This window comes from Pezoporus occidentalis, unplaced genomic scaffold (assembly GCF_034315485.1).
Source record: "Pezoporus occidentalis ecotype Australia unplaced genomic scaffold, CSIRO_AGI_Poc_V1 ctg25, whole genome shotgun sequence".
Lineage (NCBI taxonomy): Eukaryota > Metazoa > Chordata > Aves > Psittaciformes > Psittacidae > Pezoporus > Pezoporus occidentalis.
In genome coordinates, this window is record NW_026914394.1 from 6253851 (window position 1) to 6268177 (window position 14327).

General features: G+C 40.8%; 1 protein-coding gene across 12 annotated transcripts in view; it reads right to left on the reverse strand.

Moving 5' to 3' along the window:
- Positions 1 to 1378: 1378 nt before the first annotated feature.
- Positions 1379 to 14327, reverse strand: part of DAB1 (DAB adaptor protein 1) — a 479582-nt gene continuing 466633 nt past the window's right edge. For all 12 annotated transcript variants that reach the window (XM_062623134.1, XM_062623133.1, XM_062623137.1 and 9 more), the window contains 2 exons: positions 14197 to 14295; positions 1379 to 4684 (listed from right to left, as the gene is read on the reverse strand). In XM_062623134.1, the coding sequence (XP_062479118.1) occupies positions 14212 to 14295 (84 nt within the window). In that variant the 3' untranslated portion in view covers positions 1379 to 4684; positions 14197 to 14211. The remainder of the gene's footprint in view (positions 4685 to 14196; positions 14296 to 14327) is intronic.

The window sequence follows — 14327 nt, forward strand, 5'->3', positions numbered from 1 at the left end:
CAGCATCCCTATAGGCCCCCTTCAGATACTGGAAGGCTGCTCTGAGGTCTCCATGCAGCCTTCTCTTCTCCAGGCTGAACAGCTCCAACTTTCTCAGCCTGTCTTCATACAGGAGGTGCTCCAGTCCCTGATCATCCTTGTGGCCTCCTCTGGACTTGTTCCAACAGGTCCATCTTGAACCTGTTCATTCTGAAACGGACTTTGCATAGCAACTGTGCAACATGAGCTATTTTTTCTGATTTTTCAACATAAACCAATTTCACTTGGGGGGTACCAGATGAACAGCAACACGATCAGATTTGGCCTATGTTATAAAAAAGCATTTTAGTTTAAAACCATGTCTTATTTCACTTTAAGCTTATGTTTGCTAGCTTGCTGAAAACCGAAGAGATCTTGTTCCTGCTTCCAAGGACATCTGAATACTGTTAAGCTATGTGCAAAATCAAAATGACATTAACCATTAGCATGTTTTCACCACAACAGAACAACCAATGACCTTAGTTCTTAGGTGGGATTCAAGTATTCCAACAATGTTCATTGACAAAGGCAATGCATGTTTCAGCATGACCTACTGGGTGGTGGTGGATAGGAAATGGAGATCAAAAGGAAATACAATAAAGAATAGGTGCACACATCCACCCCTCTATCTCTTCCTGAATATAAACATGCTCTTCTTACCCTTAAACTTCAGCATGATCTCTTACATATTTCTACTACTCACTTGCCAAAGAACAGTGCTATTCCTTATCTTAAGAGATCTAGTTCTCAGCACCTCCGAATATCAAGCAACATTGCTTTGCATAAAGTTTCACACCAGCACAACACTTCAGCCTATCCTATGCATTACCCTAACCATTAAAGAGGTTCCACTCAAGTAGAAGGTGGTATCGTTAAATGTTTTACTGGATCAAGGCTTTGCTCTCAATTGTGTGCGTATGTGGGGTTTTTTACTTCCAAAATTGTCATACTTAAATGCATGTTTTTAATTTGCTATCTTAACTGAAGAGGAAAATGGGAGCACAATTGATTACAGCTTCTCATGCCACAAAGGTACCCCTGCTTGGGTAGCATTGCACAGTCTGGTCTGCCCCAGGAATGTGTGATTTTACAGGAGGTGACTAAAATATGCACTGGTTTGGGATGCCTAAAAACACCATAAAAGAGGCTAAAACCAGGGAGGCAGCAATTAAAACCAGCAAATATCTTCAAGATAAGCAAAACTTGAGTGTTTAAGATTAGTTATTCAACAAATCGAGGCACTCTTCTCCTTTCTCAGGTATTTCCACTGGCAAAACAACGGACACCAACACTGCACTGTAAGAACAGCAGGATTACCGCAGAAGAGCAACAGCTATGAAACAGACTTGCTGAAATGACACCTTTTTGAAATGTTTTTATTCATAACAGTATTACATGGTGTGTTACAGAAATGAATGGAAAACTGCTAAAAATCGGTTGGGTTCTGTTGCTGCCGTTGGTGCTGAATGCATTATACATAAAGTTAAAAAGAACGTGTCCGTCGATGTTAACAACTGGTCGGTATCTGAGGTAAGGTTAAAGTAGGTTTAGAAATGTACTGCAACAGTCGTTTTCTCTTTCTCATCTTTATTAAAAAAATATGTGTCAGAATGCAGAAATAAAAAGGAATGAAAACCACGGAGTAAACATCTTTGCAAAGAAGGTGCCCAGTACGTTATTAGATGAAAGGTTTCATCAGACACTTGGATGACTACAATCTATCAAAATATCTTTTCATGACAGGGAAAGATCAAGAAGCTACAGGGGGATGATAACAGGATGGCTGGTGGGATTCCCTGGTTTTGAAATTTAAAGTGACGAATTTAGTGCTAGTGAAGGATGAGGGATTAAACAATTGCACAAGCTGGATATTTTAGTTATCTACAACACTGGTACAGTGTAGAGGCTTTCCAGTCCTCTCAACTCAGCATCTTAACCATGGCAAGGAGGATCTAATTGTACAACAAGACAACTTTGAATTGGTTTTTATTGATGACCATTTGTAAAGGTAAGACAAAGGTCCACGGTGATGGTCCAGCCGTCTCTTATGAAACACTAAAATTCCAGCCTCATTCCCTCGGCACCTATTCGTGATTTGTGTCTTACAAATATGATGGCAATGGATCCTCTGAGACATAAATCTCTTCTCTTTCTGTCAGTGTTTTTCCCCACAACTGCAAATGCACTGATGAGACTAAACCCCAAATGTCTATGATGAACTAAACTTGTCTTTGTGGTTCCATATGTAGGACAAACCCCAAATGAGCCACTGGGGAAGAAAGTAGCACCACTGTGCAAACTAGGAAAATATTCTTAAAGAAATGTCCATCAGAAATGCTTTAACCTCTGCTTTTAATCCTGAAACACTCAATCCATCAAGTTTTAATTTATCTTCTCTGGTTAGAAAACAACATCTTTCTTCAGCTGGGAAAAGAATTGCTGCAAAGCTGTTTGCACATGACTAAGGAATAAGCATCAAATGACTGGGAATGGGGATTAAAAGTTCTCTTCTCTGCAGGTTCGTTAGGTCTAGTCACAGCTAATTTTGCATTCACATCCATTCTGTAATGCACGTTTCTCTAATTTCTCTCACTCAAAATAAAAGACTGGAATCATGTTGGGAGATTTGGTTGCATCGACAATCGCCACCTGGGTTTTTCTGTCTTCTAAACCATTTTTAGCTTGTAACAGAGACGAAAGAAAGTAAAATATTTGTAACTCCAGGCCTATTTTGATCATGACAAAAATGTAAATCCTAATGCGTCAATTTAAAAACAAAATCCGCACAATAACCCTAAAAACTGATTCATCACTTGATTTAACTTTTTTCTATTTTTTCTTTTTTTCTATTTTTTTCTTCTTTTTTTTTATTTTGTCCTTTATCTTTTTTCATTTTAGTGTTAAACCACTAAATTCAATATACTGTAACTGCATAGGAACATCAGGAAAACACATTTGACCTGTATAACAATTCTCTGTAGGGCAAAAATATATAGCTTCTTTATGAAAATCATGTGCTAAACATATGAACCCAAACACTGCATTTTTGCTTCATAAATGTAAAAAAAGGAACTTTTAAATTCTTTTGCTCTGTGTGTAAACAGTTGGATGACTTCTATGCAGAGGTTCAAAGGAATGTCAAGGAAATGTGATTTCTTGTAAGCGGAATATGTCCGTGTGATAACTCTAGATCATAAAATCATGTGTTCCCATTAATTTCACTAGTCGCTGACAAGCTGACTGCTTTTGGCAACTGCACTTGAGCTTCAGCCCATTATTGTAAGCATGTGAAAAAACGTATGTGATGTGAGAACCACAAACTGGGTTTGCCACACCTCCCAAGCACTGCAACTTGCTACCTTCTCTACTGTGTAATGGCATCAGTAAAAGAATTTCCATAACATTTATATTTACAAAAAGACTGGCAATTTTCTTTCGAACTCCTTAAAGCCATTTCCCCTTAAACATTTAAAGAGTTTAACAGTAAGGTTTTTTTTCTTTTTTTTTCAAGTTATAAAATAAAAATCCCATTTGATTTTTCTGATGTACAAAAAGTGATAAAGATGAACAATTTGATCACAGAATCAGTTTGTTATTCCAAAATCCATGCCATCCTCGTCCCATTTGTAAAGTCCGCTTCATCCAAATCCCTATACCAGAATCATACCAGTATTATTTGGCAAATGATTTTTGTTCTTCATCAAAAATGGCACACAGAGAAGAAAACACTTGTCTGCATAGCATTACAGCAGCAAGATATTGAAGAAATAAAAATATTCCTTTTCTGATTTAGAGTTTCCTAGGAAATACTGACTCTTTCGTCTTTCCTCAGTGGGACTCCATGTCCATTCTCTACCCACAACATGAGCATTCCAACAGAAAGCAGCACTGCGTCCTCATGCTGCGCTAGAACAGAACTTCAAGGTCCATTTGGCAACGTTTTCAGTCAGGATGGATGAACGACCGAGTTTGATGCTGTGGTTTCAAGTTAGGAAGCCTTTCCGCAGGAGGTGTTTTGCTGTTAGAGCTGTCACTCATATAAAACTACAGAGTAAGAAAGACAAAAGAAAAAATGACAGGGCCAGTATTTTGTTGTTGTTGTTGTTGTTTAAATATGCCTACACAGGGGAGAAATAAAAAAGCCAGGATCAGCCTGATGTAAATGACGATGAAAAACATGTCACCATGACATAAAAAGTGCTGACGTGTGCCCAAAAGGCTGTTGAATGATAATGCCACTGCTACATACAGACTCTGCTTTTTGCTCAAAACAAAAAGAATGTCTCATACTTAATAAATCCCAGATGATCATTATTTTATATGTGGCATACAGACGACAACAAATGTTTAAACGAAGACTGAGGAGTAAGATTTCCTAGTCTGGGTACCCACAACTTGTGGGGACAGGGACTCGTGGTATGAGAAGCAGGGAGAGTTTTACTTTGTGCTGCCATAGGAATCTGCCATTGGTTGCCAAAAAGAACCATCAGGAACACTCGTAGAGCCAGTCCAGGAGGGCAATCGTCTCTCCTTGTCAGTCAGAATCAATCACGAAAGCCAAAGGCCTGCCAGGTTGTTGGGTTTCGTTTGAGTCTTGGAGCACCACAAGCCTGTAACAATGCTATTTCTTAGGTCTGTTAATCTGGGCGTAGAGAGGTTCTGCTTCCTGGGGATAACAAAAATAAAATCAGCAGAGACGCCTCCAGACACTTTTGAGAGCATTTTTAAACATCTGCTTGCGAACAGCAATACCTGATGAGGCAAAACCCAAAGGAAGTGCTTGCTTTCTGTGCTGCCTTGAGCGATCACAGCACCCCAGTTGAATTGTGGAGTAAATGTGACATTATTGCAGGAAATGAATGCTTACTATCAATTTTTCTCTTCCAGTTTTGGCCGTGCACCGATCCTCAGGAGGTATTGCTGGGCACAGACATATGAAGAAATGAAATGGTATTTATATGACTAGGTGACTGGAAGTTTACAGGCCAGAAATGCAGCTGGAGTAAACGCTGTTATTCGTACCAGGCTGAGACCCCCCCCCTCCCCAGCAGCACAACAGCAGAACATAGCTGTGGGTTTTACACAATGCATGGAGAAAAAGGCTTGCAAACAGAAACCACCCCTGAAAGCTGAGCTAATGAAGCTGTGATGGGATTTAAAATAACAGGATGAGTTGCCTATGAAGAACGAAGAAAGCAAGCTCTGTGCAGTTTGATTAGGAGTCTGTATAACCATTAGTACAATCATTAAAGCTGGGACGAAAGCATGTCAAATTTGCTAACAGACACTTCCTTGGGAATTTCCTGGATGTGGTGGGGGGAAAGCTGCCATGTTTTTCAGCGTTCCTTCCTAGCTGACAACCTGGGATTTCTTAATACTATGTTCAACTCGGCTGCAGTGGGAAGCAAACCATCCATGGACCTTGGAATCCATTCTACTTTATTTCCAGAAACTAATCTATTAAACTAAGAATGACATCTAAAAAAGGAACTAGACAGGCAGAAAGGCTAATTAATGCCATACTGCATTCATTCTCCACAGCCTGATAACTATTCGAATACCATGCCACAACGCTGAACTTAACCAAGTTAGAATCAACTCATGGTGCAGCAGCATCAGCAGAAGTTGACTTTAAGCAATAAAAAGCCTCCCAAGGCTGGCAAATCACTGGGCACTCTGAAGCACAGGAAGGTCTGGCAGGGGATAGCACAGGATTTTAATCACTGCTTATGAAAATGATGCTTTTCTTATTAGAGAAAACCAGCCCAAAGGTGGATCTGTAGGGCTATGTTTAACCTGTGCCCAGGCTGTGCCCCATCTCACCTCACTGGGCACTGTATTGAATGAGGAGCAACACAACAAAGTCAAACTATGACCTGTTTCCTCCACGCCAAGAGAAGTTGTCTTTTATACCTTGAAATGACTACGTTTGTGGAGCTTGCAGAGGCTCTGCTCCCCCATCTCCTACTTTACAGGAAGCCCTGAGTACACTACGAGCATTATAAGGGGATGAGAGAAATCCTTTGGAATGATTAAATAAAGGCTGCTGAAATCACCCCCAGCAAGAAGCAAATACAGTTTGTGACCTTGGAAAAACGAAGGTAATCAGAAGAGATGACTGAGAGTAAATAACTGCATTTCACATACTGTGTGTTAAGTCTACCTATGCCAATTTTCATGTACCGCAGACATGAAGCTGGCAGAATGATCCATCACAGCTAGTTCAGAGAAAATCCGTACTAATTAATATGGGAACCTGACACACACCAGCCCATTCTTGAGGCATTTGCTGAACCTAAGGTGATTGCAAAGGGAAGCGAAAATGAAGGAGGAGAAGAAAAGGGGAGGGAGAGCATCCCTTTGGAACAAAAGATGTCAGTTTTCCAAATGCCTGCAGGGAAAAAGAGCTTTTCAAAATGTCAAGCACGCTTGTTAGAGCTGTCCTCAAGTGTCTTCAAGATATGCAGATGCACGTAAGTAACAGGTGTCCTACGGTGCCACAGAACTTGACACCCTTGGAAGAGGAGGAGGAGTTCATCATTGGTCATCAGCACTTTCAACATCACACGAGGCAGCCTTTAGAATAAGGAATTTCTTTTATTCATGCCCAACACTTATCGAACATACACTTCATGGGGCAAAGGCCTGCATTTCTCACTGATTAGAACTATTTTTCTTCCAGTAGACCAGAACATTTTGAATGAAAAGTGTGCTCTTAGAGCTTCCTTTTAGCTGACTTCCTCCTGCAGATGCCTAAACAAGAAACTAATTGCAGTAATTGCACGCAATCTTCTCAGCCAAAGATTATGTCAATGACTGAGATTTGTTTTCTAATATTATTTTGGGGTAATTCAAGCAGTGCATCTTGCCTGTAGCCCAACACTGCAAATGGTATCTCTAAAGTATTGATAATGCTACTCAAGAGATCAAGAGAGAGAAGAAAGGGACAGAAGAGAGGCAAAAAAAGTCGAGTGTGTTGACTTCATTAATAGCTTCTCGTACAATGCCAGGCAGGGGGGATTTCACAAGTGTTATTTTGGAGGCTCATGGAAGCAGAAATAACCCCCCCTTATTTACATACTCCACACAGAAGTCACAGGCCATGTCACTAAAAGGCAGACGAGCCCAACTCTTCTTACAGCATTGGAATCATCTCACCTATGTCTTCTGCTTTCTATTTCTATTACTGTGTTAGGAACACATCCAAAGAGAAAGAAATGAAAGAATGGATCAGAAAGAAAGAGGAAGAAATAAAACAGCATACAAAGCTTCCAATTCACATAAACACCTTGAATCTTCAAGTGTTTTCCTTTCTATGGCATTGGCCTAGGAGCACTTCTGAGGTGGTTTCATCAACCCGCAGCAAGAAACTAAGGTGGCAACTGATATTACCCTTTTTTTGCTGCTAAATCCTACTTGAAGGTTGCTATTAGCTTTGGGGATATGCAGCTTCTGTCAGATGTCTGAGAAGTAAATGTTTTCCTTTATGCTTGGAAGCTGCTATCAAAGTAGTGTGTAGCTATATTCTCACATACTAATGGGGCTTTTTATGTTGAACAGTAGCCTTTAAATAACAATGTTTTGCAGGAAGAGGATATGGATCCACAGGTCAGGTATCTGACTGAAGTGACAGGCTGCAGTAAAGAACCAGAAATGTCTAAATATACATGCTTTAAGTTAGACATCTAAATATTCACGAAGCTACAATGATGTTTTGCAAACGTTAAGTTATGAAGTCTCTCGGAATTCATTGCAAAAATTGCCAAAGTTTCCCTATGTATGCTACATTTACATATTCCAGAAATACTTCATGCCTAAAATCAGCTTATTCTTTCCATTTTAAGGAACATCTTGCACAATAAACAAGACTGTAGCAAACAGTAAGTATTTCTGGTACAGTACACTACTGCACGAGGTAACAAGGTCGCTAATGGTTTTGAATATCATCAAGTAAATACTTGAAGTAAATCTGCATCCAGTTTAAAGGCATTAACATCTGCTTGCCAGCAGAACTAATCAGTGGAGAACATCTCCTGAACGATTCAGCATCTACTTGGGCTTGCGTAGGGGAGCTCACTCACAACACATAACACAGGACTTGGTTAGGAAGAAATTACTTTTCCACTGGCAGTCCTTTCATCATTGTGAGGCACCCTGCTATGTGCAAAGCTTCAGGCAAGATGTACTGAATTGTAGAGGTGAGGCCCGCATAGATTTCTTTGCCCTTTACAATAGATTCTCAGCACCAGTTTTACTCCTGGCTGACTGATCAGAAAGGGCAGGCTCAAATGATAAGTTTCATGAAATAAGTGTGCTGGAGTGCCAGCCAAAATGAGAATCTTGTGCTGGGGATGCAGGTGAAAGGAGCGGGAGTGCAATGCGTGTTCTCCATTTATTGCATGCTGACTCAGTAATATAGGAGACAGTAAATTTGGCAAGCAGGATTCAGATCAAATATCTTTGGTGATAAGACAGGTAATTCCTGTTGGCCCATTAACAGACAGTGGCTTTGGTTACTTTAATCACATTTAGCCTCTATTAGCAGCGTAAGTATAGGTCGAAGGAGGTGATCCTGCCCCTTTACTCTGCTCTTGTGAGACCTCACTTGGAGTACTGTGTGCAGCTCTGGTGTCCTCAACATAAAAAGGACATGGAACTGGTGGAACAAGTCCAGAGGAGGCCACGAGGATGATCAGGGGACTGGAGCACCTCCTGTATGAAGACAGGCTGAGGAAGTTGGGGCTGTTCAGCCTGGAGAAGAGAAGGCTGCGTGGAGACCTCAGAGCAGCCTTCCAGTATCTGAAGGGGGGCTATAGGGATGCTGGGGAGGGACTCTTCATTAGGGGCTGTAGTGATAGGACAAGGGGTAATGGGTTAAAACTTAAACAGGGGAAGTTTAGATTGGATATAAGGAGGAAGTTCTTTACTGTAAAGGTGGTGAGGCACTGGAATGGGTTGCCCAGGGAGGTTGTGAATGCTCCATCCCTGGCAGTGTTCAAGACCAGGTTGGACAAGGCTATGGGTGATACGGTTTAGTGTGAGGTGTCCTGCCCACGGCAGGGGGGTTGGAACTGGATGATCTTAAGGTCCTTTCCAACCCTAACTATTCTGCGATTCTGTGATTCTATGAACCTTCTAGTTCGGGATTATGACTGGAGAGTGCCTCTATTCATACTATAAACCTACCCAGGAATATTTCCTTGTTTTAATATGGAGCTTGATTATAGCATTTTAAAAGTCTCTGTCATTTTAGTATCCAGACAGATGATCTGTATCCATAAGATATGAGAGGTACTCAGAAAGATGAACCTTGCTCCATCTTGGTCCCAGTGTAATAATGAACCGCAGCCACACAATTATACTTTTCGTTTACGTATCTGTCAGTTCTCCTTCCTAACTTCTAAACCCAGTGGCCAATATGAAGCTAATTGTTCAGAAGTCTCGAAGATACTAAATTATTGCAGTGCCTTTTTTACATCACTTGTGCAGAAGACAGGGAACTTTTAAATGACCTCGTTACAGAGCAAGGTAGGAAAGCTCATCCCCTGCTTGAGTTGCTGGATTGCCAATCGGCAAGTACACGGCTCGAGACAAGCTGCACAGTCAGTGGTTTCTTGTTTAGGGGAGGAAGCTGCAGAAATGGCAGGGTACCTGGCTACTTCAGGTGGGCTTGAAGGCACTGGAAGAGGTAAGAAACCCATGTATGAGCTGGTTGCATTAAAACTGATAGCTTGAAGGGGGTTGTAGCAGTGGAGACGAAGGCAAATCTGCGGGATGCCTTTGTTCATAGAGCAGCCTGAACTTCTCTGACCTTATCCCTTCAGATATCCTGGGAAGTATGATGATGAACAACAAGCAGGAGGCCTGAAATGACAGTTTTAGGATTTCTCTGGAATGAAGCAGTATTTCCCAATCTGTGATCCCTTTCCAAACACACAACACTACTACTTTTCTCTCAGATTCACAGCCCTATGTGGTACTTTGTCCTTGGTTTGCAAATGATACTCTTGAGAAGAGGTCACTTATAACCATTAAGAGTTTCCCTTTGGACTCTTTTCAGTTCCCATTGAGACAGATGAATGATAGTAACAGAACCTACAAACACAGCCTTTGATATTTTGAGCCTATTCAGAGTCCTAGCGCCATAGAAAAGGAGCAGAAGGAAGAGGAGGGTGCAGAATCAGCTTAATGTGTCCTCCTGAGGCTCACTAAGCTCCCAGATAAAGCCAATGCTTTGTCCATAAGTCGTTATTTCTTTTGCAGCTTTCTAATAACAGTTACAGTAGTCCATCCTGGAGCTGACTAAGATTATTAGGAACATTTATCACTAAGAATGGCACTTGCTCAAAGATGGATGATGGCAGCGGGCCACCGAAGTACCACCAAAAGCTGATAGACAAATATTCTAATGAACTGTTGCTCTCCTGACAGCGCTGACTGCATCATGAAGGGTGTGACATATTTTGAGGGCTTATAATTGTCTGCACACATTTCACCGAGCAACTAAACAACTTTTTCAGGAAGATATGCTCCAGCCACAAATGTTTTGAAGGCTTCCTGAGAATCTCTCATGAACGACTGCCAGTGCAAGTCTTGAACTGGGCAGCTAATCAATAGAGCTGCATTTGTTCCAGCACTAAAAATGACTTTTATTGCAATAATTGTGGTATCAAATATTCCTTTACTCTCCGAATTTTCACCCTGTAGCTAATTTGCCTTCAAGAACCAGCTTGTGTGGTCCATATGGAGTTAGACCACATTCGTGATATCTGATCCCAGCATTCACGATGAATATATTCTTTCTATAGTCAGGATGCTTTTGTTGGAGATGCTGGCCAACATAACCACAGATAACCAGATGAGTCTGGCATCAGACAGCCAAAGTTTGCTCCTCATCTTCCCTTTTCTCATTGTGCTTGAAAGCTTCTATACCCTTTGCTAAGCACTTAACTGTGTAGCCTCAGGGCTTCCGAGTGCCAAGGTGTGCCAGACCCATTGCTGAGGCTGAAATTCCCCCAAGAACAAAAATATTCACAGTAGCATGGTCTGCACCTAACACCCTGTAATTCAGGCTGATTGAGTGCACTGATGCAAACAGGATGAGCAGATTAAAAGTCCTCTGTTCAAGCTTCTTGCTTTAATCTGAAATGTCAATGATAAGAAACCTCGAACACATTTTGCAGGATCATAGCTAAATACTGTTCTTTCTCTCTCCCTTCTTTCACCACAGTTATTCCACGCACAGTCTAAAGACAGCAGTGGGGCTTAAATGCAAGTCAGCTGAAGATGGCAGTCTTATTATTCAGTGTTCTCCTTGCCTCTTCGGGAAAATCACTATTCATCCTCAACACTGCTCATAAACAAAGGGAAAACAACTGAATACAAATCTTGCTATGAGCAGCTCTGCAAAGAGTTGACTTTATTTCACCTGCAAAAGATAGAACTATATGCTTATCTCCAACCACAAAGGGACAAAAAGTAACGTGTCCATAAAATGTCATATTTACCTACTAAGAAGCTATAGCTATTGGTAGAAGAGTGACTTATAAGAACAGCTATTGGTAGGATAAGGATTTTGAGACCTTAAGTTGCAAACCACAAAAGGAAGAAAGGAAAAATGTAGAAAGTAACCGAAAGATGCTGAATTATTTCTAAATGAAAATGTGTCGTATCAAAAGAAATCACAAAACCTTGAAAGATCAGGGTACAAAATACCAGGAGGGTGAGCGTTCTGAATACGTCAAGAGAAGTAAAGACACTGTGCGGGTATAGCTGATTTCACAAGAGATGCTGGGACCAGATACAGTTGAAATTTCTGAACACAACACTATGTCGTGTCCCTGAGAGGTCCATTCATCTGAGTTGTGTACTGTGCTGTTCTTGGTGTGAGGAGCCATGTTCTACAGAGCAAAGTAATCTCCCATCCGCCACACAAAAGTGACTTTTGTGAAGACTGTGGTTCTTTTGTACTACATGTTTCTCCCCATTAAGTTTCTCTCCGAATGGGGAGCTCCATGCACAACACAGTAGTAAGTCCTGAATTGCTGATTTGCCATGGAGATTAGACTTTCTGTTGCTCTGACGATAGTAGGCTTCAGAATGAGACGGGCTGGTTTTAGCAAGTGGATTTCCTACAGACTGATGCTGAATGGCACCGCACAGAAGCACAATGATATTAGTGTAACCTCCCTGGATAGAGGCTTTCTTTTTGTTCAGCTTCCTGTCCTGCCCCCAGCTTTTTAGGAATTACTATAATACGATAATCAGTAACATTATTTAACATTTCCCAGAATATATTTCTGGGAATTACACATACGCTATGCAAGACTCTATGAGGATTAAGAAAAAATAGAAGAAATATATGGAATCACTAGTAATACTCTCTTCTTGTAGCTCCCAGAGACCCTGAATGCATTCAAAGAATGTATTTTACTAAGTGTTATATAAAAGCAGAACAAAAGGAGTCGCTCACTTGACTGCCTTGCGTGGTAATGTGCATTAACAGACTTAAACTACTGTTTCAAGTTACACCCAGAACTCTGGGTAGGTAAATGTGTGTGATGCTAGTTTATAAATGATGCTAACTATCTTAGTGACAGCCAGAAAAGATTAGAAAGAGATTTTATCATTATTCTCCCCAGAATGAATTTCAGAATCATACTGACTGTGATAAACCATCATGAACAAACGTATGTGTGTTTCCAGAGTGTTTGACTCAGGTAAAGGTCAAATCCCCTTTCTTGATTGAGGAAAGAACACTCAAAATGGTCTGAAGTTGGGATAGCTGGCTGAGGTCAGGCAAAGGCAATTGCTGTGTGGCACCATCCATCCGTAGAAGCAGTTCTTGCTGGGGTACAACAACCAATGGATGCTCTCACTAGAGCAGCTCATCCCAGCTCGACTTTATCCTTACACTACAACTTTTACAGTCGATGAGAGCCTAAAAATGTGACTCAGTGAGACACAAATCTTAATGCTACTTTTGCTTCAGCTCCCAAGAGCTAAGCATTACATTGATGTTACTAAAGAAGAGGGAGATGCCTTCTCACAGCACCACATATTAAAAGATAATCTCATTACTCCCAAGTGGATCAAAGCTAAGCTACTGTAAGATTTCTTTAACCATATTCAATGTACAAAGTAAACTGACTCCTAATGAAACTATTAATTTTGAAGAGAAACCAAATCACTTTGGCTCAGGATGGATAAATCACTGGTCAACACAGTGCAATTTCTGTACCAAAATCGAAAGGCTTCTACCATTTTTATGGATTGGCTCCAGGAGCTCGCTGCTAAAGCACAGAAGCTGCATCAGATCACGTACTTGGGTAATACAAAACATGAATGGCAGACACGGAGAAGATAATGAAACATATCCTTCAAACAGTAACACTAGAGAGTGTTTGGATGGAATAACAATGCCCAGCACTCATAAAACTCTGTAGCTTTACTGTCATATATATACTGAACAAATCACAGAACATTCACTGGCAGCCACATTCTCTAATGTGTTCAGTAACACAAAAGATGCAAAGATCATCTTTCCTGTCTGTCTGGATTTAAATGACTTAAATTTGATCAGTAATTGTTAAAACATCAGCATGCCAATGGTAATATGAATGCTCCTCATTTTCAGATGTTTTAATTTGCAGTTGGAGATAAAACTACACACACCCACTTCAATATTTTTACATGCAGATAACAAATGTGCTGCTTCTACTGATTATCGCTTTGATTGAGGGTAGAGGTGCTCATGTATCATTACATACGTTTATTTAATGTTATATCTATGGGTAAGATGTCTTATTCCATTTAATGTTACATCTGACTAAAGGCCAGAGTGGATTTGATAAAAACATGTTCTGCCTAATACACTGTTAGTAATGGCTCAGTTTCCTTATTTCCCCCTAATATTCGAACACAAAGTAAAACAAGTTTACATTTCGTTAAAGCATGCAGGCAGCTGAAACACACGTATCTGCATTAGCTGCAACACTTAGTGAATGGCAAAAGCCATGCAAACCACCGAGCATGAGGAATACACTGTGGATAATGGAGAGGGAAAACGGAATAAATGGCAAGGAAAAATAAACCATGCACCATGAAAGCAATGGTAGGCACTGGTGGAGGAATAAGTGAGCACCTCATGGTGTAGAGAAAAAAAGGACAGATACCTACCCCAACCTGTGCTATCTAGCTACCGACCTGTGGACTTATAGTATCACCAGTTGGCTCACCAAATGGATCACTGTTGGATGAGGCCTGAGACCCATCAGGCTAGAATACAAGAACATAACACCTTTTTTTCT